Below are 26242 nucleotides of genomic sequence, written 5' to 3' on the forward strand. Positions count from 1 at the left end.
AAGTCATTTTTAGGAAAAGTGATTAATCTTGTAAAATACTTTCATTGCGGAAGCTTTGCTTGTTGTCGTGTTATTTTGAAATCAATTGTTGTTTTTGAAAATGCGCTCTAAAGCTATCCAATTTCAACAGTTAAATATAAGTAATACCTATCTTAGTAATACATATTAAAACCATCAAAAATAATTAAGCGGCCTTATTACATTTAAAAACCCAAAACTTCAAACGTAAATAAAAGGATGTTCAGTTCACCAGAAGAAAATCAAACTTTCAGAACAGGTGGCCACTCCGAATTCCCTCACAGCTCCAAGCCCACTATGGTTGGGGATTACTTGCGTGGATGAAAATAAAAGGGGTGAGTTTGGGGAAACTTAGTGTGTAAATTAACCCAACCATAGCCTATATCAGCTCAAACCACAGAAATAGAATAAGTTGGCCTTAGCCCAGAACAGAATTCAAAATAAAGCCCATAGGCCCATAACAGAACAGAACAGATATTACATGTTTATGTAGAAACCCAATCATATCCAACCGTATACACCCCCACACCAACCTTACACCGTGTGGGGAGACAACTCGACCCACCCAATCGCTACACACCACAGAATTTGCAGCATGGCTGCCATAACAGATAATGTGACAGAGTCACCAGATACAGATAATCGTGACAGGGCCACCAGAACAGATATATGTGGCAAAGCCACCAGATCAAATATTTGTGGCAGAGCCACCAGATCAGATATTTGTGGCATAGCCACCAAAACGCTTCCTCCATAATATAACCCATGTCCCCATGCTACAGATATATAATCATGGCATACATCATACAGAATCAGATCGTCATGCTTTTCAGTCAAAATTAACCCTAGGGGTATAACGGTAATTTTACACCTAGGGGTATAACAGTAATTTTCCATACATAGGGGTATTATAGTAATTTAGCTACTTTTAGCGTTTTCATGCATATCCTAACTATTTACGTACTATCGAACACTTATCACAAGATACTTATCGAATTGGGCCGTTGGCCCATGAACCCGATCTTTGGCCCATTAAGCCCAAATTATCAAAATGTACGAAATCGCGCGTCATTGCAGTTTATTACTTTAGATTACCAAATATACAAACCCAACTATCTTACGAGCATTCGACTTTCAAGAAATTCCCAAAATACCGACTTTTCGGCATTTCGCTTTTCGCTTTTGCCAATCTAGTCTATGAGAGGGTGTCGATTACACACTTTTGCGACGATATCTTCGATTTGAGATCCACACACGAACCGCCTACAATTGGATTACTAACACGTTAATCTAACTATTCAAATACAAACTACGATTAACCCCTTACAATATTCGCCAACCACACCTACAGATCATAGTAAGCTTATAAGAAATCAATAAGCAACTCATTAACAAATTTTTGTCAATGTTTACCACATAATCATAATTTCACTGCAAGCTGTCTTCCTGAGCAACAGTCACTAAATTATTTATAACTGGAGATACGAAACTCCAAATCAAGTGTCGTTAATTTTCCCTGAAAATAGACTCATATATCTTTTATCCATAAAATTTTCAGAATTTTTGGTATGGCCAATCAATACCAGATTTTTCTTAAAGTTTCCCCTGTTTCACTGTTTGACTAATCTGACCACTCTTCATTACGAATCAAATTTCTCACTGTACAGAATTCAAAATATGTTCTCGTTTATTCCATTTGAAACTAGACTCATTAAGATTTAATTACATAATTTATGCAGCTTCTAACTCAACTCCTACAATTTATGGTGATTTTCCAAAGTCACGTTACTGCTGCTGTCCCAAGCAGATTTATTACCAAATCACTCTTTCACACATACCTTGCAAGCATGTTATTTAAACATGTATATCACCAATCAATCATCACATATCTATGATTTTACTTAAGTATAATCTCCATTTCATCATTTTAAAGCATAACATGTTAGCTGATTTTTCCCTTTAACATCTAAGGCACATGCATGCTCATTTGTTTGGCTCAACTTCACCTATCTTCCATTTTTCATCAAAAGAACATGAAACAACAACCATTTCCTTCATTTTAATTCATGACTAAATGCTCACAACACAACTAAAATCAAAATATACTTCAAGAGTTAAGGTAGAATCAAGAAGAACTTATGAACCTCAAAATAGAAGCAAGGTACCAAGAACTTACCTTCAATTTTCCTCCTCCTAATGACCGAATACTCAAGAGCTTTCTCCTCTCCTTTCTCTTCTCTAACTTTCAGCCATGATGAACAAAGATGGACAAAACTTTGTTCTTTTCACCCATTTTTCTTTTAATAAAACTTCATATTTCATCCATTTAATTCTTTAATACAAAAGACATGAAATTCTTATCATGAAACATTTACCTAACCCATTATCATGAAACATTTACCTAACCCATTATCATGGAACATTTACCTAACCTATTATCAATTTGTATCAATTTGTACCATAAATTATGGATATCAAGTGTACATTTTGTCTACAACAACATGATGGCTGGCCACTTCATGTAAATGGGAGGTTTGTCATGCAAATCCTCCTATTTTGCACTCCTATTTATTTGGCCACTTCAATTTAGCCTATAGCATTTTCAAACATTTTCACATAGGTCCTATTTCATAATTTCACCCCCTTTTTCTTATGGAACAAAAATTAACTAAAATTGTCGGGTTCTATCTTAAGTTTGGGCTTTCTAGAGGCCCACTAACATAATTAAACCTATGCCAACATTCACAGAATTCCCGAAAATTAGGGCGTTACATACGTGGAAACCCTTTCGGGAAAAAACCACGGGTAGAGGAGAAGAAAATTCACTATGTCGAAAAATTGAATCAATACAAGAGGAATAGACTATGTCTATTTATAGGTTTGTAAAGCCATATTCTAGTAGGATTGAAACACCTTATCCTAATCAATATAAAATAGATGAAGTTTAATAATGTTTAAAAAACCTTATTCTAAAATAAAATAAAAGAAGTCTAGTTCTATATGGATTTTACTTTTATTTTATTTTCCATCGTATTTTATTTAAATAAGAATTTGGGTCACTTAATTCTAACAGTGCTAATAATCAGAGAGTGCGCTAAGGATTCCTTAATAGCATGCCACTAATATCCTAGTAGTTCTAAACTCGTCTACTTGGGCAAATTATATAATGCACACATATCACTTTTACACTTTTCGTATAATGTTTTTACATACTTTACAATTTAATCCTTACACCAATAATTCAGTATACTTATATCTTCACTATCTTTAATACATGTAATATATTTCTAAATTCATTATTCATTCATAATTCACTAATAATCCTTATCATGTATTTCACATATCACTTCTATATATTTTGTAATTTAGTCCTTAACACAAAATTTCATGTAGCAAGATATTTTACTTTTAATAACACATATAACATAATTAAATACTTATTAATATTCCAAAATCCACTACAACATCAATGTTCCTCATTCTAAGTGTTATGCACTTCACTTTTCTATTTCTAATATAAAATTTTCCAAATTTACGATTTAACCCTTAATTTCCACAACTTAGGAAATAATTGTAGTTTGGATTACAAAATTCATATATTCTTTTATTTTCCACCATATGCTTTATTATCAATATTTCCTTGTAAACTTTTATAACTTTCCAATTTAATCACTTTTTTTTTAAAAAATTCACTATTCACTATTAAAAATTTTCTTTCACATCTCACTTAATTTACATAATTAATTCCACTATCTCATTTTCCACATCAAATTTCTATGTATTTCACTTGTAATATTTCCACCACATATATTTCTCAAGTCTTTCAATTTAGTTCTTGTTTCCATAAAATTTCACATTTTCCTTAATTTCACTTATCTAATATTTTGTATATTTTTGCTAACACATAACCCAATTATTATACTTTTATTTTAATTTCCTCCTTCACTTAAGAAATTATTTCACACTATAAATATTTTTACTTAATTACCACTTACTTTACAAAAATCACATTTTAATCCTTAAATAACAAAAAAGTGGGTACTTACCTCTTTTCTATCAAAATCTCTTGTTTTTCTCTTCTCCTACCACTTAATTCACTTACTCAACTTCTCTCTTCATCAACATGTCAAAAACACAATATTTCCTCATGAAAATATTTACTTTAACACCATTTTTATGTTATTCTATCACTACTAAGCTTAAAAATAACATAAAACCTTAACATCCATACCTTATTCTCTTGAAACCAAACTTTAGCTTGGCTTTCTCTCTCCTCCAACTTCTATTTTCTTGAATCTAACTTGATATTCTAGCTCCCCATAGTCTCCTTAATATTTTTCTCTCTTGATGGCTATGGAAATTATTTTGATTTCTAAGTGAAAATGGTGTAAAAAAAGACCAAATTGTAAAGAAAAGAGAAAAAATTTCTTTCTTTCTTCTTCTCACGTTAGAACCATGGAAAGATGAAGAGAATTCTTCATCTTTCTTTCCCTGTATGCTAAATAAAAATTAATATAATATAAATAAATGTCAAATCAAAATATTAATAAACTAATATTTTTTATTTAATTAATCTAAAATATCACCAACATCATCATTACTCTTAAAAATTATCTTCCTTGCTAAATGATCATTTTGACCTTTATGATCCTTCAAAATTCCTTCATTGAATCACCACTCATTTTAGTAAAATTATGATTGAACCCCTTATACTTTTTCCACTTATTCAATTTGGTTTTAATTCATCCATTTTCCTTAGTTTCTAGATCCTTCCACCCTTAAAATATTTGCACTATTGTCTTTCAACTTTTCTATATTTACACTTCAACCCTTCAAATTTTGAGTATTTACTCTTAGGCCACAAAATTTTTCGCACTTTTTTAATTTAGTCCTTTCTTGAATTAATATATCATAATATACTTCCTAAATAGATTTTGTTGACATAACTCAAAATTTCCTTTTTTGTCAAATTATTTCCTTATTTTACTATATCAAAGATAATATCTCACTTTCTTACTGTAAGAACTTTCGGGGTGTTACATGGAAGGAGATGACCACAAGTGACATCAACCAGTGCTTAAGAAGGTAGTTTTCAGAAAGATGCCCCCTTTTACTATACGTTTGTTTACATTAAGTACAATTTCTTTTTTATAGATGATGTAGAGTAAAGAGAACAGTATTATCATTACACTAATTATGCATTAACCTTAATTTATTCAACTGCTTTCATTCTAAAGTTGACACTGAATCTGATTTACGGTCATTTATTAATAAAATAGTTAGATTCTTAATTCCTTTATCAACAGCATGATTTTTCTATAGCCATTTGTGTTTCAAATTAAAATAATGGGCAGGCTCTATTATGCAATTATTTTTAGGATTTAGGTAATTTTTTATGAGAGGACATAAAATTTAAATAATTTTATACTTCTTCATAAATTTTTATATGATTAATATTTTTTATGGTCAATCCAAAAATTTACATACATAATAAGTACAAATATTGTAACACCTTACATTCGATCTGATCCGATCGTCAGATTCGAATGTGATGCCACATTATGTTGCTAAGGCAACTCAGACTGTCTCATTATATAATCACAAAATTTACTTCATAATTATTAATCAATTCAATTTAAACACCAATCATATTTATACATATGTATTCATAATGTTTAAGATTCAAATTTATTATTTTACGAAGTTATGAGTGTCAAATTTAGTGTTAGGACTCGACTCCAAAACTCAATTGTCAACTTTCAATTTTGTGTCTCAAAACAAGAGTCTTCATGTCTTGAGACAAACCTTTTTTTTATTTTTTCAAAATTTTAGCTTCAATATCGACATGTCTCGAGATACTAGAAGTTGTTTCTTGAGGCAAGGTCCCTTATATCTCGAGACCAACCTCCCCTGTTTTCTATTTTAACTACGGGATTTGAACGTCTCGAGACAGAGGCCACTCTATCTTGGAACATAAATGAGGTTGTCCCAAGACTAGTTTAATAAGTTTCGAGACATCAAACTCTAGATTGAATAATAAGGGAAATTTTATTCTCATAATCTCAAAACTTGTTCTTTCTATCTCGAGATTGAATAAAAAATTCACATAAAAGCACACATTTTAAAACCTTCAAACCATTCTTATTTATACCTAAAACTTACCCAAAATTTCACCAATATTTAATCATCCATGTGCACATGCCAACACAATTAAGCATTATAATATCATAGCAATCCATGCATCAATGCCTGACTAAATCATTTGCATAACCAACCTCATATCAACTAACAAAATTATCTACTAATCACAAAATGATATTCAACTTTATAAACCTTATATATCAAATAGCCAATATACCACATTACCAACCAAAAAAAAAACAAGTTGAAAACCAAGCTATACATATACAAACACACAAAGCAAGCAACAAGTTGATTTTTGAATTGAGCTATTGACTTGATGTATAACTTCTATTTTACGATAACTCTCGTCCGAGAGGTATGCACAGAAACAAATATTATCATACGCCTAGTATTGGATACTCAGTGATATTAATATAATTCAAATTCAATGTAATAAAATTAAGCTAGGCCAAATATACGAAGTAAACATCAAATACATTTACATTATCTTAACTCGTCACAAAGTCAATAATCACATAATTTCAAAACTTTCTCCTTCAATACTTGTATGAATGTCTCTTAGTTTCATATATTGATATACTTAATATTCTGATGTCTTTCATTATCATTTTTAATATTTATTCTTTTCAGCCCCTATTAACCAACAATAGACAATAGAACTAATACTTGGATCTATATAACAATTAAGTCCATGACTCTTTGGGCATTAAGACTATTTTATTCAGCCATCCCCAGTTGCCCAACAATGATGACTTTTAGTATTTGTTCGGACTATTTTATTTTGCCATCTTGGATTACCTGACAATGATGACTTTTGATATTTGTCCATAATCCTCTAAGAATTGGAGCTAATAAATCACTAATAACGATGACCTTATGACATGCCAACTATACTCAAACTACGTCTAACATCGTTTAACGGGGCTTTATCACATGTAACCATCATCGTAATACATATCATCACAATTAAGTATCAATATATGATATTTATCGTCAAACACATATATGTGTATATATATATCTTCTATGTCAAATATATATATAACACAATTTGAATAAACGTAATATTAAATTCATTATCTCAAGCTTTAAGGTGATATACAGTTACCTCGATACATATTTCGAACTTGTTTATATTAACTAGCTACGCAATGAATTAAAAAACATAAACTGCAGTAGCTATTGGACGCTCGCCTTTTTTTCTCTTTTCGCCTTTGATGTTCCGATGTCATCTTTCGTTATGTTCGATAATACAGTTTCAAAACGATATCAATTTCTCAATCTGTAACACCCCTAACCCGTATCCGCCATCGAAATAGGGTTTCAGAGCATTACTAAAATTTACAGATCACTTAAAAAAAATTCAATTAAATACTTACAGATTCAATGCATCATATAAATAAATATATTACCATTCAATCAACAGCTTGGCACTTGTCTAAGCATCAAACAACAACATTCTTAGTATACTAGTACATATTTCAAATAAATTCAACATTGATATACTTAATTTCTCGACATGTCACACTTGAGTTTTAATAATTGTTTTACTTACATAATTTCCTTGTTTCAACATATTAAAGATAATCATATATGTACATGTCATGAAACATATCATTCTCTTACTATTTCTTCATAAGTATATATCATTCATTTCATTATATCAATATTTTATGCTCCATCATTTCCATATATTTTATGTATATTTATTAGGTAATAGTTTATATCAAACTTAACATAAATTATATTCCATGTACTTATACTTATTTCGTTTATCTATCTTCGAATTATTTCATACAACTATTTTGTACATATATTTCCATATGACCAGTTCTTGTAAACATTTCACACAACCATTTCATATAACCATTCGTCATCTGATACATATTACCTGAATATTCCTGAATATCAATTGTTCAATAGATGTCATAGCGTCTCCCATCCACGGTCTTATTTATCTTTGACATGATGCCATAGTGTCTTTCAACTATGGTCTTACTCATTTTCTGTCAGGTTGCCATGGTATCTTTCAACCATGGTCTTATTCATCCCCGTCATGTTGCCATGGTATCTTTCCACCATGGTCTTATTCTTTTCATGTCACATTGCCATGGTATCTTTCAACCATGGTCTTACACATTTCATTTTAGAAAGCACACTCCCGCGAACCTCATCCTTACAATAGGATTACTAGTCCAAGCTAAATCCCCTGTAATATAAACTCATAGAGTATTGTCGAGATTACCAGTCCAGGCTAAATCCCCTGCAATGACAATTACTCTAATGAGCTTGGATCTGAATTACCAGTCCAGGCTAAATTCAGACCTTAATTCGGATTACCCTTCCGGGCTAAATCCATTTTCCACATATTCTTTGGGTGAGCTATATCAGAATAGGATCACCCATCCGGGCTTGATCCTTTTTACCGTCAATTCCTTTTCCAATGAGCCATCAAATTCCATTCCATTCAATCGGGATTTATTTTCAATTTATATCGAGTATTATCAATATTTCATCAATTATCATGAATTGAACATTCAAATCATATTTTCATTACATAACCACATATTTCAAGTATTTAAAAATACAATTCAAGTTACACAAACTTACCTCATTGCTTGTTTGTGTTTATAATTTCATTAATCCCATATCTTTTCTTTTCCACGATCAAGTCTCTTATTTGAGTTGTTCGGATCTTTATAAATAAATTTGATCATCATTTTCATTCATTTCATATCCTAATGCATTTAATTAATGCTCTAGGCAAAATTATCATTTTGCCCCATAAACTTTTATTTAATGACGATTTCATCCTTAGGGCCAGAAATAAAATTCTTGCAATTTAATCCTTATTTCCAGCTATTATTCTCATACATATTGATAACAGCCCATGAATTCTATAAAATATCAGAATTTTTCATAATTTCAACACTTTTTAATTTAATCCCTAAAACATGTTTTTCCCCGATCTTGAACTAAATTAATAATTTCATTCAATTTTGTAATTTAAATAATAAAATAATCCATTTCATACAATTTGGTCATTTCTGAAATTTTTACAAAATTACCCATAAAGTTTTACTTTTATTCAATTTAGTCCCTGAGCCTAAAACATGCAAATTAGCCATGCTAGATGAATATTCATACATATTTTCCTCCTCCTCCTCTCCATTCCACATCCTTAAATTTATATAATATGCTTATAAGTAACATTATCTATAATCTTTATTATTTACTTTTATGAATATTCAAGTTCTCTATCTGTGTCATAGTCACTAAATTATTTATATCTGGAGCTATAGAACTCCAAATTAAGATCTGCTAATTTTTCCTGAAACTAGACTCATATACATTCTTACCATAAATTTTTTAGAATTTTTGGTTTAGCCAATAAGTATAGCTTATTCTTTAAAGTTACCCCTGTTCTGCTGTTTGATAGTTCTGACCCTTCTTCTCTAAAAATTAATTATCTCCTCATACAGAATTCGAATGATGTTCCTGTTTATTTCTCTTTAAAATAGACTCATTCAGAATTCTAAACATATAAATTTAAGCCCCTAATTATTTTTATCCAATTTTTTATGATTTTCCAAAGTTAGAATAGGGGAACCCGAAATCATTCTGACCTTGTCTCACAAAATTTATTATATCTCATGATTTATAATTTCATTGCTTACATAATTTCTTCTATAAGAAACTAGACTCAATAAGCTTTAATTTCATATTTCATTCATCCTATAATTCGATCCGAAAATCTCTACAGTAATATATTATCCTTGATATAATAAAATAAGGAAAAAAAGTGACAAAAAGGGAAGTTTTAAGTTATGACAACATTGGGAAGTAAATTATGATATCTTGATTCAGGAAAGGACTAAATTGTAAAAGTAAGAAAACTTCTTTTCTTCTTCTTCTCTCACGTTGGTTTGCATGGGAAAGGAAATATGATGATAATTCTTCATCTTTCCTTCCTTTTATACTAAATAAATAATAATAAAATAAAATAATAATACTAAAATATCTTATTAAAATATTAATCAAATAATATTTATCTAAAAATATCAACATCATCATCATTACTTTCTAGATTTCTCTCTCTTCTAATGGACCATTTTACCCCTCATCATCTTTTAAAATTACATCCTTGAGTCATCATTTAATTTGGTAAAATTACAATTTAGTCCCCCATAGTTCTTCACCTATTCAATTTGGTCCTAATTCATCCATTTTCCTTAGTTTCTAGATCATTCCACCTTTAAAATATTTACACTATTGGTCCTTCAACTTTTCATATTTACACTTTAAACCCTTAAGTCTTGAGTATTTACTCTTAGGTAACAAAACTTTTCTCACTTTTATAATTTAGTCCTTTCCTAATCAAGATATCATAATTTACTTCCCAATGTTGTCATAACTCAAAACTTCCCTTTTGTCACTTTATTTCCTTATTTTATTATATCAAGGATAATATATTAATGAAGAGATTTTAGGGTATTACACAATCAAATTTCGATATTAACAATAATTAAATATTAATGTATTTTATTTATTTTAATCCTTATAAGCCTTAATATTTGAAATTCTCATATCTCCGATATTTAGTATTAAATCAAAATTTGATTTCATATTCTTTTAGAAACCTTATACTTTTAATCTATAGCATAATTTCTTAACAACTTCCAATTTATAACATAGATTTTCAACAACTTTCTATCAATTCAGTTTAGTCCCTAATAACATTACCATAATTTCCATCACAAACACCAAGTTTTAACCTAATTACAACTTCACCACTTTAATTCTATCATGTTCTTTTCAAAACTAAACTAATCCAACTAAGTATAACATGTTTTCAAGTTTCAAAATAACTAAGATTCATTAATGGCAATTCGATAAAAACTCAACAATTGAAAAATCCATCACTTGGGTTAGCTAGACCAAATTCAACTAATCAAGAATTCATAAAAATTCAAATGAAAATTCATATCTATCTTATGTAATTGAAACGGAAAGGTTGAGAAAACAAAGAGAGATGAAATGTTTGTGTTTACATTCTCTCTCATTGTCATATATATATATATATATATATATATATATATATACTAACTTTTATAACTTCCTCATTAAATTTTTTCTATGGTTCGATTTAGCAAATTCAGTTTGAAATTGACTTTTTTAATACTAACGAAAATTGGGTCATTATAAATATCTTGATAAATTCAATGATTGAATTATTAAAATATTAAGCTATATAAAAATTACTAAAAAAAAAGTAAAACCACTTAATTTTTAAGTTGATGTAAGTCAGCTTAATTTAGATTTATATAATATAATGCATCAATGCATCAAACGGTATTTCATAAAGCAATTTATGCAAATTAATCTCAACTATGGGACTGGGAAGTCCAGCTAATGTGATATATGGCCAACAAATTTGCTCCACCAATTAAGCTTTGGTAAACGTATGAATTTTGAGATTGATTTGTGGCACACTTATTAAATTGTGGGCCTCAAGCTTCCACAAAAGGGGGTCACCTCCGTCAACCACCAACAGGGCATTGTGTCAGTCCCACATCCGCCCAGCCAAGCCGAGGACGTTAACAAAGAAGGGAGAAACTCGGAAATTTATAAAAATGAAGGACCAGTTCACAAAAATCCCCACACCTATATATGGCTCTTGGTATTAAAAGAAGCTGATCGTTTTAAACTACACAATTCATTTCAGTTCAAGTGCAATGCTCAGTTAGGGGGTCAAGTAAATTGCAAATTAGACCACATGGGAGAGGAAAAGTTGCCATGTGATTGAATGGCAACAATTAATGGAAATATCTGTAGTTTACAACAGTATGAGCACGCCAGGGGTATATATGTCTTAGTTTTCTCTGCAGTTTAATACTAAGTTCCTTTGCCTCTTTTCTAGGCAGAAGTCACATATTGTTACAGAAGAAGTTGAAGCTAAGTTGAGGAGTGGAGTAATGAGTAGAAAGAATTTTGGAAGTGAAAATGGCGTTGGCCGCTTCCGTGTAGTGAACTCCATCCCAGCTTATGAACTTGGATCCTTCATGGCAGACAGTGTAACCAGTTCGGCCACAATTGATGTTGGCGTTGTAGTTGTATGGCGGCCCCCCATTGCCACAACATGCCATTAATGGACTTTCAAAGCCTGTCAGTCAAAACGGTTCAATCAACTTGAGACTAAAATTCCCGACTACAAGTAACATGAAACAGAAGCGGTGAGAAGTGAGAGCATACCGTAATTAGAGGCATTGGCAATGAGATCATACTTGATGGAATATATGTCGACATAGACAATGGTGACATTAATCAGTTCACGTCTCAGTTGTTCACATAAGACACGCAATTGTGCGTTAAATGTTTTCGCAGCATTGTTGAGAGGCTGAAGGCAGCCATGCTCATCAAGTTCAGTGGCGTTTCGGGCAAGCAAAGCAAGTTTTTGGGGCAAACATCCGAGTGGGCCAGTGTTGTGTACCCAGAATTTCTTCCCTCCCTTCTCATATATATTCTGCAATTAAGATTACACAGAAGAATAAAATAAACATCTTAGGTAGACACATGAAACAGGACAAACCAATCTGATTTCCGCGAGGACTCACCCAAATAGCATTTTTGATTTCAGTGATGAAAGAAGGGATTCTCTCAATGACTTGTGAATAGGTAAGGTTATCAAATGATGCAGCTAAATCATTCTGTCCAATATCAATTGTATAAAGTGCATTTTCGAAGTCCTCGTTACCAACCAAATCTTTGTAACCTGACTCGAGAGACCAAAAAAAGAAACATATTGTTAGGTGAATTATCTTATAAATAGAGTTGTAAATAAGTAGCTAATTTTCATGGTTCATGTAAGAATATACCGTTCAACATGAGTGCCGGGGAGCGAGAGCGGAATCGAAGAAACTGAGAAACTTGGACGAACAAACTAAAAGGGACATATCTAGGCAGAGTGGCTGACCCAATAATTGCAAAGTTGACGCCGTTTGTAAAATTTGGTCCCAAAGAATTCAGATATGGAGTCAAATAATCAGTATTCAAGCTTTCACCTGCACAAATATTCAGCATCCAGGTCAACATAGAGCAAGCAATTTCTGACCTTGGTTTCCAAAATGATCCATTTCCAGACAAATAATTGTCCGTCGGTGGAGACCCAAAAAATCTAAATTTCCTGGAAACAGTGAGCTAAAGATTGGGCTGTCTATCTTTTTCGATAGTCGGATTTTGAAGATAACAAGCCCATTTTCCAGAATCAAATTATGGGTTTATCAGCCCAACTGATTTGGGGAAGAAATCCATCTAAAAGAAAAGGTTTCATCATAGATACAAGTAACAAGGCACCAAGTAGAAGTGATGTGGCACTGTGCCCTTCCTACCGGTAATGCTCAAGGCAGAAAGGTGGCCAAATGCAGAGTTAGCAGATAAGCATAAAAACAAAAGCTATTTGTCTTATTATATATGAAATACTGCGAACTTTTTGTCACGAGGAAAGCTTGTTTGTATGCAAAAAAATAGCAATTTATGAGTTTTCTATATGTTTCATGCATTTTCTGTCACGAGTTTCCATACATCTCTAAGTATATGTTGATCTTTGGTTTTGAGATAAAAGAAGGACCGATTTATTGTTGAAGATGTATAGAGCGAAAAAAGGCAAACGTGAACTTACAGAGGAAATCAATCATCAATCGGCCATCGGATAAACGACGAGCTGGTTGATGGAAATAGGTACGGCCGTTGGGAGGTGCAAAGTTGAGTCCTACACCATCTGCATAGCCACCGGTGTCAGAGTTAGAGTCGCCAAAGTTGAAGATAATGGGGGTTTTGGTACACTGGCAGTGGACTGAATGGGGAAGTAGCGGGAGATAGAGGAAAAGAATCATATAAAGTGTGAAAAAGGGAACCAGAGGATAACGTCCTACCTTTACGACTCCCATATCTAGCTTGCTTGCGTTTTCTTTGACTTCAATCATAAATGATGGCCTTGTTATACACACACACTCTCTCTCTCTCTCTCTCTCTCTCTCTATAGTGGGGAAAATTACAACTAGCAAGGGAGATTTAATCTCATCCACCCGGCATTTATTCTAAGGGGAAAAAAGAAATCGAAATCTATTGTCTTTTCGCAAGAGATATTGACTGATGGTTTCAGAAAACATATTTGGAATATACGAGCCTATGTTATATAATGAAGTACAAAAAAAAGGAACCCCAAAGACCATTTATGGAATGAAAACCTAATTTGAAAAGATATGCAGTATGGTCCAAGTGGATGGGCCTAGGAAATTTATGTGATGAATTCCAGGCCATAAAACCAGAGAAGTCATAGTACTTTGCACCAGCATATACAGCTGCTGTGATGCATGACATACAATTATCAAGTGGGATTAGTCATTTCCATTACAGGTTTGTGGCACTAACTTTTTTGTTGTTTAGACAGAAGCAGCTTGATGGATGAATTGACAGAACCAAAGGCGGAGTGGTAAGTGGAGATTATAAAATGTCGGTCACAATAGGTAAATCTGATGTAATACATGCATAAGCAGTGTCAGAACAAACTGCTAAACAATAAAAAAGATGTTAAGGTTTTTGGTTTTATTGGCATTTTTCCTTTCCGAGTGTTTTAATAATACAGGGAACGTGACAAGAATAATGATGATTTCGAAGAACCTGGTAGCTTGTGTCCACTTACCATTATCCGCTGAACTGGAATTGATTCTTATCTTCACAATGTCACTGTCCAGTGGATTCTCTGCTAGTAATAATGGCACCGTTCAAGTTTTACAGGGATTTTAGACCCATATTTTTAGCAAGAAACTTTTACAGGCTGAGAAAACAGGCTCAACCTGCTTCTTTACTGCTCAAGTAAATTGACTCAAAAATCGAAATAACAAAATTCTTCAAGCCCTGATACAGGGTGTGAACAGAGATGGAGTCCCAGAAGTACAATGGATAAAACCACAACTAATACACACACACCATTGCTATTATTAGGAGTGAAGTATTACAATGGCATAACATTGTATAGTTACATCCAAATCCAATGTGTACATTATCTCCACACGATGGAAGTGCAGGAAGCTGTTGAATCATCAGCGCTAATTCAGTAAACTGCAGCTCAATTGGCCATCTACTACCGATAGCTTCTCAGCTTTTGTAACTGCATCTAATGGAAGAGGAGCAAAGCTTCGAGATGGGCCATAGAAGTGCGGGAAGCTGTTGGAACTATCTACAACTTCATATATCAATCCATCTCCAAGCTGCAGATGTTAAAAAAAGAGCTCATACACATCAAGAAGTTGAGGTGACTAACAGACGCTCAATGCTTGCGAATGCAGTGTTTGTATATCATTATGTCACTGATTCAAGGACAGGGAAATAACAAGGCCTGTAACATTCCTCAATATATGGAAACTTGGTTACAGATTTTATTTCTTTAGGTACGAAATAACAAAGGTGTTATGATTAGAAGATGAATGGATTTTTAACCCATGTTTTAAGCAGAACTCCCATCATTTCCAGAAATGAACAATTAAACCAACCTTCCTACTTTTGCTTCCTTGATAACTAAAATTGTAAAGTTCATTTTAAGGTTTTGCACATCTCTCAATTCCAGACCAAACATCAAGGTATACATATGCCGTGCATAGAGTCAAGTACCTATGAATTTTAGATGTTCATTTCAGCTTGATTTCTAACATCAATTAGCAAAGACAAGAGTAAGATCTGAAGGACTCTTTGTCAAAAAACATGTAGATGTTTTATTTCACCTTCTTAGCATCAATTTGAAGAAGGTACAAATCCAGCTTGACGTTGGAGAAAAAATTCTGCAGTGTCGGCTTCACCTGCAATAATTGTAACCAAACACAAACATGATTCACTGTCATGTATCAAGAAACGATTAGAAAATAAAGTACTGGAGGGAGAGAGGGAGACCTGATGAAGGGAGCTGAGGTGAATGAAACCAGAGGATTTGTCTAAGTCACCGCCAAAAACAGATCCATTCTTTTGCAATGCTTCCCATTCCTCAGCAGTGCTAATTCTGTAGACGAATTCTTCCCCTTGACCTGCGGCCATTGTTTACGCTCAGCAATAGATAATTGTGATAACTGTGTTGTAGCGACTAGGCTTAATAGTATTATTAATTAGCTTGGACGTGTATCCTTATGGGCTTTTTATCTAAATCAAGCTCCGCAGTCCATATATATAAATAAAAGGCTCTTAACTCCAGGCTTTACCTTCTAGCGTTAGTTCGTTCAGCGCCTTCGATTCCAATAGAGATAGAGAGAGAGGAGGAGATCTTCGCTTCTCTCCGTCGTTCTGCTCCATTTGATAACCGCTTGCAGTTCTCTCAGGCAACTTTATCTCTCTTCTTATAAGTCAATTTTGATTTTGATTTTACTCTAGTTTAGCTCTCTCTCTCTCTCTCTCTCTCTCTCTCTCTCTCTCTCTCTCTCTCTCTTCAGATCTGCTTTTTACATTTTGACTTCACTTCTGTTTCAAGATTGTGTTATCTATTGAAATTCTCAATTCCATCCGTAATTTCATCCCATCTAAGTCTCGGAAGCGTCGTATGTTCATTAAATTGCTATGATCTGCATTTTCCGGATTGAATTCTTCTCGAAACATTTTGGATTTAGATTTTTACTGGTTGATATGGATCAATTCATCTCTGCTTGGTTTCCGATTGTTCCTTGAAAGATCTTATGTTTGTTTTGATTTAAGACCGTTGGATTTTTTTTGAAAAAAAAATCAAATTCTATTGATGGTTATAGGAATTGATATGTGGATTTTAGTGCTTGACAGACGTGAAAAATGGGGTTGTCTTTCACAAAGCTATTCAGCCGACTTTTCGCCAAGAAGGAGATGCGTATACTGATGGTTGGGCTTGATGCTGCTGGTAAAACCACCATTCTTTATAAGCTTAAGTTGGGAGAGATTGTCACTACCATTCCTACCATCGGTAAAGTAGCTTTTTTCACTTTTGAAGTTCGACATTTGTTATTCAAATGAATTTTGTTTCAACATCGTGATACTTATATTATAATCTTGTAGGTTTCAATGTTGAGACCGTGGAATACAAGAACATCAGCTTCACGGTTTGGGATGTTGGTGGCCAGGACAAGGTACTGAAGTTTAGTTTTCATTCAAAGATGTTATTGACTTAATTTTAAATAGGAAAAAACTCGGGTGTGTTATAATGTGCTCTGTTTATTTATATGATTAGAATTTCATGTTCTCATATATTCTATAAGCATCTAAGCATCTTGATAACCTGAATACATGTAGTTCCATTGAAGGGAGAACACAAGTTGGTGTTCGTCAGGTATTAGCGAAGTTGGATGCTTAGTACTCAAAATTGGGCCTTACGTTTTGAGTATATCTTAGATATATTAGAGTAATGGAAACGTGTTTATAGTTTTTGTTTCTCTATTATTCGACCGGCAAATTTGCTATTTCTGATATAGATCCGACCATTGTGGAGACATTACTTCCAAAACACACAAGGACTTATTTTTGTGGTTGATAGCAACGATCGTGATCGTGTGGTTGAAGCTAGAGATGAGTTGCACAGGATGTTGAATGAGGTACTTGGGCATAAATTTTATTATTAATGGGCAACGGTTCTAATAAATGGATTTGAAGTTAATAAAGCTGCACCCGGGATGGGGTTTTGTACTGAAATCTAACATATTGTGTTATGTGCATTGGCAGGATGAGTTGAGGGATGCTGTCCTGCTAGTATTTGCAAACAAGCAAGATCTTCCAAATGCTATGAATGCTGCTGAGATTACTGACAAGCTTGGCCTTCATTCTCTCCGCCAACGGCACTGGTAAGATGAACAATTCTCTCTTGGTCTCTCTCTCTGATGGTCTCTATTTGTGGATCAGTATTTTAACCCTCTATATAATATGTTTTATAGGTACATCCAGAGCACATGTGCCACTTCTGGTGAAGGTTTGTATGAGGGACTGGACTGGCTTTCGAACAACATTGCAAACAAGGTAAGCTTATGCCTGATGACTTTTGACTTATATTTAAACGATAAGTTGCAGATTATATTCATTTTGGTTTCTTCAGTTTCTCCTTATATTTATCTATGCTAATAATTGCAGGCATAGATGGCATGATTGAGTTGTCAGTCTCACCAATGCTGGCCCCTTTTAGAGTTCCGGATGTTTATCCCGTTCAAGTGTTTTTGGTTGTTCGTGGTCATTTGTTTCTTGCAAACATTGCCATTTGTTACTTGTAGTTTAACAATAATTGATAAATTGTTTGTTTCCTTTATGGTATTATCCCGATAGCTGAAAAAAAAAAAAAAACTTCCCCAAGTTTGGGCAGTTATTTTCTTGGTGGAAATTTAAGGATAGCAAGCTTCTTGAATGCTTCTTTTAACTCGGCAATAAATGAGAGCCTTTCTTCTTTAGTAAATTATGTAGAAATCTGAACTTTTTTTTACCCAATCTTGATCATACCAAGTTCATGCAAATATCTGAAAATGTGAGGACCTGATCAATTGATGAACAGTTTAAAAGTAGCCGCAGTTGACGAGCCTATATCTCAAAGTTATGAACGAGAACCAGAAAATCCACATCATTCATTCTGGTGTCATGTATAAAAAAGTAAAGGAAAGATGATGGTTAATAACCCCACTTCGAGAACAGACTACTGAACGAGACCTTTTTATCAGCTTCCAGAAAATAGACGGACTGCAATAACCCACATGGAGGAGCATATTTGTGAAACCCGGAGAGCAAGGAAACAACAGGAAGAGCTACCCAGAAATGATATACTGGAAAAGCTTCAAATGTTGGTTTCTTCACATGCTACCACCATTGAAGAATTCACAGGATGGTAATTGACTCCACCTTAATTTGCCAGATCTAAAGTAGATGAAGACTAGAAATTGCTGAATCAACTGCTCCTCCAGAATAAAATTTTATTTAACAGTGGAAATGCCATGTCTGTAGCATCTATCAGAATCGGAACAAACCAATTACCAGATCCACATAACAAGTCATAGAACTAGATAAAAAAACAAGTCAAATGGTAGTCCACATAACAAGTCAAATGGTAGTCCACATACGGTAATCAACTGTGCCGATGACCCACGAGCTTGAAGAAAAATGTAGGCAGTCTTCACAGCTTTTTCAATCTTCATATGGTGTATCTTCTTGATTGTCTAGAAAAGCCTCTTTTCGAATATGATTGTACCTCCATGGTTGCTTCATTAGTTAGTTCTGACATGATTAACACTAAGTGAATCTAAATCTAATGTTTCTGTATGATTCTGAGCACCTCCAGAGAGTTGGATTGAAGACCCAAAAACAGACATCTTTTCTATCAAGTTCTTAATAGCCTCATGCTTGTTTGCCAATTCCATGAGCACCTTGATCCTCTTGAAAGAAACATTGCTAGGCTTGTGACCCTTTTCTATCATCTCCAAGAAGCATTTCTCCGCTTCTACCAGCTTCCCCATATCACAAAGCAGATCAAACAACACATCAGATACCAAAGTATAAGACCCAAAACCCTTCTCCACCATGTCCTTCCACAACCGCAGTGCCATCTCCACTTGTTCATGCTTTCTAAACAACCTAATCAGAAACATACAAGATTGTGTATTAGGCAGGCACCCAGAATACATCATCCTCTGATACAAACTCCACGAGCAACTCAAATCGTTCATCCAATAAAAGACCCTAAAGAACAGATTGTAAGTTCTTGCATTGGGACTCAAACCCTTGCTATCCATTTCATCCATCAAACTATAAGCATCACCCAGCCTCTTCGCAATGGTATAATTTCTAATCGCAGCATTATAGGTTGCAACATCTGGGTAACATCCGTGCTCCTTCATTTCCTTCAAAACGTCTCTAGCTTTGTCGGGCTGACCAACCAGTCCTAAGCCCCCAATAATGCTCGTATATGTGATCACATCAGGCCAAAGTTCCTCATCTCTCATCTTCTCAACCACCCTGTATGCTTTATCCATTTCTCTACCCTTGCAATACACATCAACCAAACAATTATATGAAACAACATCTGGTTTAACACCCAATTCCTTCATTTCCTCGAAGAAACCCTCGGCTTCCTCTGAGGACTTCCAACCAGACAAAAGTATATTAAAAGTCTGCAAATTTGGCCTAAAATCATGCTTTAAACTATGATAAACATTCCTAGCGTCCTTCATACTTTTCTCTTGGCACAACGTCCTTAATAATGCATTAAAACAAGATATATCGAATTCAGAAACAAGCTTCTTAAACTTCCAGAAATTCTCTACCGTCTCTCTAACAGAACAAACCTTTGCAATTCTAGCTAAAACGACTTGCATAGTTCTAGGGCTTATCAAAGACGGATCTTTTCTCTTAATATCAATTAAAACCTCCCAAATTTTATCAAATCTGCGGCTCCTACCCAGAACATAAAGCATAGTATCCAAAGAAAATGCGGTGTGATAAAACCCTTTTCTTTTTCCAGTATAGTTAAAGAACTCAAAAGCTTGCAAAGGATTCCCATGGCTAAACCTGACCCTTTTTAGCACTTTATCGATCAAATCATTAGAGAGAAAAACCCCAGTTGATTTTAAGGATTGGGTCAAGTGTTTTGAAGAGGTGGAGGAAGTTATTACGCGATAGACGGTATCGACGTCGTTGTTTAGGGGAGGGTTGGGATCAGAGCAGAAGAATTTAAAGGGAAGAAACGAGAATCGTGAAACGTACCTTGAAACAGATAGCTGAGGGAGAGGGACTCGAATTATCATTGCTTATTTTGGCGATATCTGAATGCTAAGAGTGATGAAAGCGTTTTGCTTTCCTTTTGTGCTAGTGGATTTTGCGGAGAGTGAGGGGAAAGGCAGGTTAAAGTCTTCAAGAAAAGAGGGCGTTTCCAGGCCTAAACTCTGAATCAACCAAGTGAAGCACTATTAGAGCTAACACGACGTCGTCTTATTTTATTTGCACCTAACGAGGAAAAAGGATTCTAATTTCTTCAGCTAAATTATGCTTATATGCCCTTTTTTTTTTTTTTAATTCCCCTTTTAGATTTTTTTTTAAATTTAGGGAAATAAATTATTTTTAGAGGCAAAATGTGTGAAAGCAAGTCTAGCTGGGCGTGTTTTCTTCCAACTGTCATTTTTTTCACTATTTTGTAAACGTTGGCAAGTGTAAAATTTTTAATCAATTTTTAAAAAAATCAATCTAAATAAAAATGTTAAACCTAATTCGGCTGACTTGTCTATATTAAAAAGATTATATTATTTTTATATAAAAATAAATTTTTAAAATATAATACATCAAATATATTAAAAACATTAAAATAAACATTTTCCAAACATTTTTTAAAAAAAATTATACTTAAATAACACTAAGGTAATTGCAACCAAGCAAGCAAATGCCTTTAAACTTGTAGCAAAATTAACAATAAAATAAGAGTCCTACAATATCGTAACAGTAACATGAATAAAAGTTTTAGCCAATTTTGAGTTAGACCCATTTAGAAAACGAATCTTATTTTTTATCCAAACTCATTTCTCAGACTTATAATTTTGCTAAAATTCTCCCACTTTTCACGCGTCATAAGTCTAACCAAAACCTCATTTAAAAAAAAAATTAAAAATAATAACAAATTTATTTATAAATAATAAATTCTAAACTCAAACATACTAAATATCCAAAATTAATTTAAAATGTTATATTGAAAAAAATGGTAGTTTTATCCACATTTATAGTAGGGTAAATGGTTTAGCGAAATAATGTCTAAAAATTAAACGAGATTGGTATCATCCCCGGGAATTGGCCATGTATACAAATACTTGAACCACTCTACTTTACATCTACATGCAGGAATTTGTCATTCCTCATTACTTTGATAAATTTAACCTTTTGAAACAAATGTTAACCACAAAATGTCAAAATTGCTAGATGGTTCATCCATTTTTTAGAAGATTTTAATTTGGTAAAGATATTATTAATTTATGGCAGCACATTAATGAGGAACGAATACCTCTGCTATCTTTCATTAATTTTTGACAGATTATGTTTTAGATCTTTTTACTTTTAACAAGTTAAAGATGCAAAGGTCTAAGTTGGTGAATGGTATAAAAAGGGATATGCAATTATAGAAATTAAGGAAGATTACATTTGTTTAGGTTAAAATAATCTACAATTTCTTAGGAATAAGACGGTCAACGGCTAACAAGAAAATCTCTGATGATTTAAAGACTTTCATATCATCCGCGTCAATTGGTGATGTGGCAATAGGACCATTCCTCCGAAATCCATTATGACAATCAATGACTTTGTTAGTTGCAATTCCCATGAAGTTGACGGCGTCCATATAAGCAGTTTTAGAAGTGGAGCTGAAGCTGCTCTGCAAATTTGTATAAGCCTCGTCGTAATTGGATTTGCATTGGCGAAGTGGACGCAGTGCGAGTGGGTCTTTCAAGTTAGGATGAATTCTGGAGATTTGATCGAGGGTGTCCTGAATTTGAATCGCCTTAACTTGAATAGAAAGCAAAGCAAGGCGATGCAAGTCTGCTGCGGCTGCGCGAGGGTCATTGCCCACAACTGACATGCAATATTTGTAGTCTTGGGACTGTTTGCAGATACCTTCAATTAAGGCACCGTAAGCATTGCAACCATTGATGGAAAAAGTGGAAATGGTTAGGAATATTGTGGCCGTACAAGAGAAGAAGGAAGCCATTTCTATTTTACTTTTTTTGTTTTTTTGCTAAAGAGATTAAGATTGCATCATCATTATATAATGGTTTAATACTCTTTTTTTGTAATATTGGTTGCATTAATTACCGGAAATAACCAGAAAACCAAAAAACAAAAGGAATATAACCAGAAATTTTAGCAAACTCTTCCTTTAGAAAGCTGATGAGTCATTTACCTCTCTCTAAAAATCAATCATGTTATTGCTCAATATTTGGAATTAGTTTATATCAATAGACTTTTTAATATGTATGTATCACTTCCTAACACAATGTATCAAATCTTCACTACTTTTTATTCAAAATAATTATATCAAATTAACACAATAAGACATACATTGTTTATCATATATATATATACACCCAAAATTCATGTTTTTTTAAACAAAACAACCTTACTTAAATATTTTATCAATTTATTTTGATTTAATTCCATAACACAAAATTAGTTCATGCATCGCATAGGTACACAAACTAGTAAATATATATATAATAACTAGTTTGTTTTTTTTAACAAGGCACAGATCGATTACATATATTAAATTTATAATACCTTTTATAACATTAGTTTTATTAAAATTTTAATAAATTTATTTAAAAATAATTAATAAATTGAAAATGTAATGTAATTAAAAAGTAATTTTAGAAATGTTTAACTAATTTAAAAATATTAAAATAATATAAAATTCCATCATCTTTAAATATTAAATTTTAAATAATATTTATTAATAATTTCTTGCATGTTATTTATTATATATATTGTTAAATTTGTTAATATTCAATTTTTTGGAATTTTATATTTATCTTTGCTCTACTTTAATCAATAAATTTAATTAACTCTTAATATATTTGACAAATATAATTTTAATTTGATAAATATTATTAATACGTGTTTTTAAAACTATATTTAAGATTAACAATTTACCTTTATTAATTTTAATATTATAACATTAAAAGTTAATTCTATTAAATAAAATATTAAAACAAAGAGATAATTTATTTAAAATAAGAAATTATAAAGAAGAGTTTTAAACAAAAAAAATGAAATAACTTAAAATTTTAAAAGGTAAGGAGTAAAAGGTTAATTTATCTAAAATGTAAAGAAATGCTTTAAATAGAGAGTGACGCAAGTAAATATGAGTACGGCTATTTATTTTATTTTATTTTATTAACCTCATATTGCTATATTAAATATATATATATATATATATGTGATTATAAGTAATTATACTCATTCAATTATTAAGTAGTTTTCTAAATGTATCCTAAAAGTAAAAAAAAAATATCAGAAAGAAACAAGATAATTTAGGGAAAAATCTGAATATGAAAAAAAGAACCATGGACAGAAAAAAAAAAGGAACTTTGAATTTTTCTTTTTAAGATTGAAAATTAATGAAATGAAAAAAAAAAAGTTATAAGATCCATTGTGTGCCACCTTCTTTTCCTTTCCAATTCTGTGGTTTATTTGGTGTACTTTATTAGTTTTTAGGGTTTTTTTTTTCTTTTATGTCTTCTCAAAGCTGAAATCATGTAATTGTTTCTTGTATTTTCATTTTAACTATTTATTTACAGTTAATTGCATTAGGTAACAGGTCTCTAAACTTGAAAACATTTTAATTACACCCTGAATTATTAATGTTATACCCTAGAAAGATACATTTTCATGGGCGTGCATGGTTCAACAGTGAAGCCACTTTTGGAGCTTACAAGTGATATCATTTAGATGGGGTTGTTTTGGGGAGATTTGCAGGTAATATGGATTGATGTATATTATGAGGAGCGTTATTGGTACAATGCAAGAGTTTATTAAAGATGTCATGGATTCTTAAATGGTGTTGATAACGCAGTTGCTGGGTTTTAAATCTTCTGCGTGTATGGTGATTTAGGTGTTGGAGTTGATAATGAAAATTTCACGATGCTGCTTTCTTGCATTGTCTCTTTGAGAGAGATGGTTCAGCTCATTGAAATTCAAAATAAACAAGCAATTACTGAAACTAAATAATTGACGTAACTATTACAATTTCTTGGGAATAAGACGATCAATGGCTATCAAAATAATCTCGGATGGTTTGAAGACCTTCACACCATTTGGCGTCAATTGGGGAAGTGGCAATGGGACCATTCCTCCTAAATCCATTGTGATAATCAATAACTAGGTTAGTTCCAATTCTGGTGAAGTTGATGACGTCGAAATACGTATTTCTAGAAGGCGCTCTGGAAATTCCCCAATGCCTCGTTGTAATCTGTTTGGCATTCCCGAAGTCGAGTTTGTCCCAGCGGGTCTTTCAGGTCTTGCAGAAGTCGGGGGATTTCATCCAGGGTGTCCTGAATTTGAATGGCCGTCACGGAAATAGAAACTAAAGCAAAACCATGCAAGTCTACTGCGGCTGCGCGAGGGCCGTTGCCCACAACTGACATGCAAAAATTGTAGTCTTGGGACTCTTTGCAGATACTTTCAATCAAGGCAGCATCAGCATTGCAACCATTGAAGGAAAAAGAGGAAATGGCCTGGAATATTATAGCCATACAACAGAAGACGGAAGCCATTTTATTTTTCGTGATTTTTATTTCTTGCAATTGAAACATAGAGAAATTAAAATCATATACACTATGATAGGGTATTAAAACACGTATGGACATTATCCTAAGTGTAAGCGCAAAATATTGACAAGCATTACCCTCCTTCTTGGGATTGTGCATTCAAAATATTTAATATATTTAGTAAAATTTGTATTTAAATGTAAATTATTTCTTTATTTACTTTGAAATTTTAATTCAATTAGTTTTTACTAATTAAGTTACTAAACATACTTGGTTTATATATAGTAAATACAATTAATATTCATGATTTTCATTTGAACATACCATTTTTTTTCTGTCAACAATTAATACATATACCATGCATATAATTTAGTTCCTCAAATAAAATTTTAAATTAAAAAAACGAAATACTCATAGATTATTTTAATATTTTCAGAACTAAAATATTTTTCTTCTATGATCAAACACATTAAAATTCTTTTTTAAAAGAAAACTCATGATAACCAAAAAAACAAGAGCAATTATTTCAATAGTAAAGAGATTTCTAAAATTTCAAGTCAACAAGTTTACCCTATATACTCAACCTTATGTCTTTCCAACCTACTAAACTCAAAAATAATAAGATCCAACTCTACAATAAGATGAAGAGACGTGGGCAAAGCATCCCACACTTGACGACTAGCAGTGACAAAACTACTTGAGCAAGGTTATAAGCCACTTTGTTAACGAACCATCTAATCTACTAAAAAGACAATTGCTAAAAAAAAAGGCACAGAAGAAATTACAATCATCAAGAAGCAGACCAAATT

At 32.6% G+C, this 26242-nt stretch overlaps 6 protein-coding genes across 7 annotated transcripts; 1 reads left to right on the top strand and 5 right to left on the bottom strand.

Moving 5' to 3' along the window:
* Nucleotides 1–11807: 11807 nt before the first annotated feature.
* Nucleotides 11808–14470, bottom strand: LOC108472574 (GDSL esterase/lipase At1g09390-like). The gene is made up of 5 exons (XM_017774117.2): nt 13841–14470; nt 13038–13223; nt 12777–12934; nt 12415–12685; nt 11808–12325 (listed from the first exon to the last, which is right to left on the bottom strand). Exons 1-5 carry the CDS (start codon nt 14142–14144, stop codon nt 12090–12092), a joined length of 1155 nt encoding a protein of 384 aa, XP_017629606.1. The 5' UTR covers nt 14145–14470; the 3' UTR covers nt 11808–12089.
* A 504-nt stretch (nt 14471–14974) lies between these two features.
* LOC108472421 (uncharacterized) lies at nt 14975–16346 on the bottom strand. The gene is made up of 3 exons (XM_053020849.1): nt 16108–16346; nt 15942–16016; nt 14975–15431 (listed from the first exon to the last, which is right to left on the bottom strand). Exons 1-3 carry the CDS (start codon nt 16246–16248, stop codon nt 15270–15272), a joined length of 378 nt encoding a protein of 125 aa, XP_052876809.1. The 5' UTR covers nt 16249–16346; the 3' UTR covers nt 14975–15269.
* Nucleotides 16347–16379: 33 nt separating this feature from the next.
* LOC108472419 (ADP-ribosylation factor-like) lies at nt 16380–18604 on the top strand. Of its 2 annotated transcripts, none has more exons than XM_017773935.2 (7): nt 16380–16526; nt 16978–17134; nt 17227–17297; nt 17640–17759; nt 17887–18005; nt 18096–18177; nt 18289–18604. In XM_017773935.2, the coding sequence occupies exons 2-7, from the start codon at nt 16987–16989 to the stop codon at nt 18292–18294; spliced, it is 546 nt and encodes a 181-aa protein (XP_017629424.1). In that variant the 5' UTR covers nt 16380–16526; nt 16978–16986; the 3' UTR covers nt 18295–18604. The 2 variants fall into 2 exon arrangements, with proteins under 2 accessions (XP_017629424.1, XP_052876808.1); XM_053020848.1 differs by having other exon boundaries at nt 16404–16526; nt 16968–17134.
* A 475-nt stretch (nt 18605–19079) lies between these two features.
* On the bottom strand, nt 19080–21118 carry LOC108472414 (putative pentatricopeptide repeat-containing protein At1g02420). Its single transcript, XM_017773927.2, has one exon. It carries the CDS (start codon nt 20937–20939, stop codon nt 19404–19406), a length of 1536 nt encoding a protein of 511 aa, XP_017629416.1. The 5' UTR covers nt 20940–21118; the 3' UTR covers nt 19080–19403.
* A 1144-nt stretch (nt 21119–22262) lies between these two features.
* On the bottom strand, nt 22263–22903 carry LOC108472372 (pectinesterase inhibitor 5-like). The gene has a single exon (XM_017773854.2). The coding sequence runs from the start codon at nt 22877–22879 to the stop codon at nt 22337–22339; it is 543 nt and encodes a 180-aa protein (XP_017629343.1). The 5' UTR covers nt 22880–22903; the 3' UTR covers nt 22263–22336.
* A 2191-nt stretch (nt 22904–25094) lies between these two features.
* LOC108472371 (pectinesterase inhibitor 5-like) lies at nt 25095–25439 on the bottom strand. The gene has a single exon (XM_017773853.1). The coding sequence runs from the start codon at nt 25437–25439 to the stop codon at nt 25095–25097; it is 345 nt and encodes a 114-aa protein (XP_017629342.1).
* Nucleotides 25440–26242: the final 803 nt, after the last annotated feature.

This window comes from Gossypium arboreum, chromosome 11, assembly GCF_025698485.1.
Source record: "Gossypium arboreum isolate Shixiya-1 chromosome 11, ASM2569848v2, whole genome shotgun sequence".
In the NCBI taxonomy this organism is placed as follows: Eukaryota; Viridiplantae; Streptophyta; class Magnoliopsida; order Malvales; family Malvaceae; genus Gossypium; species Gossypium arboreum.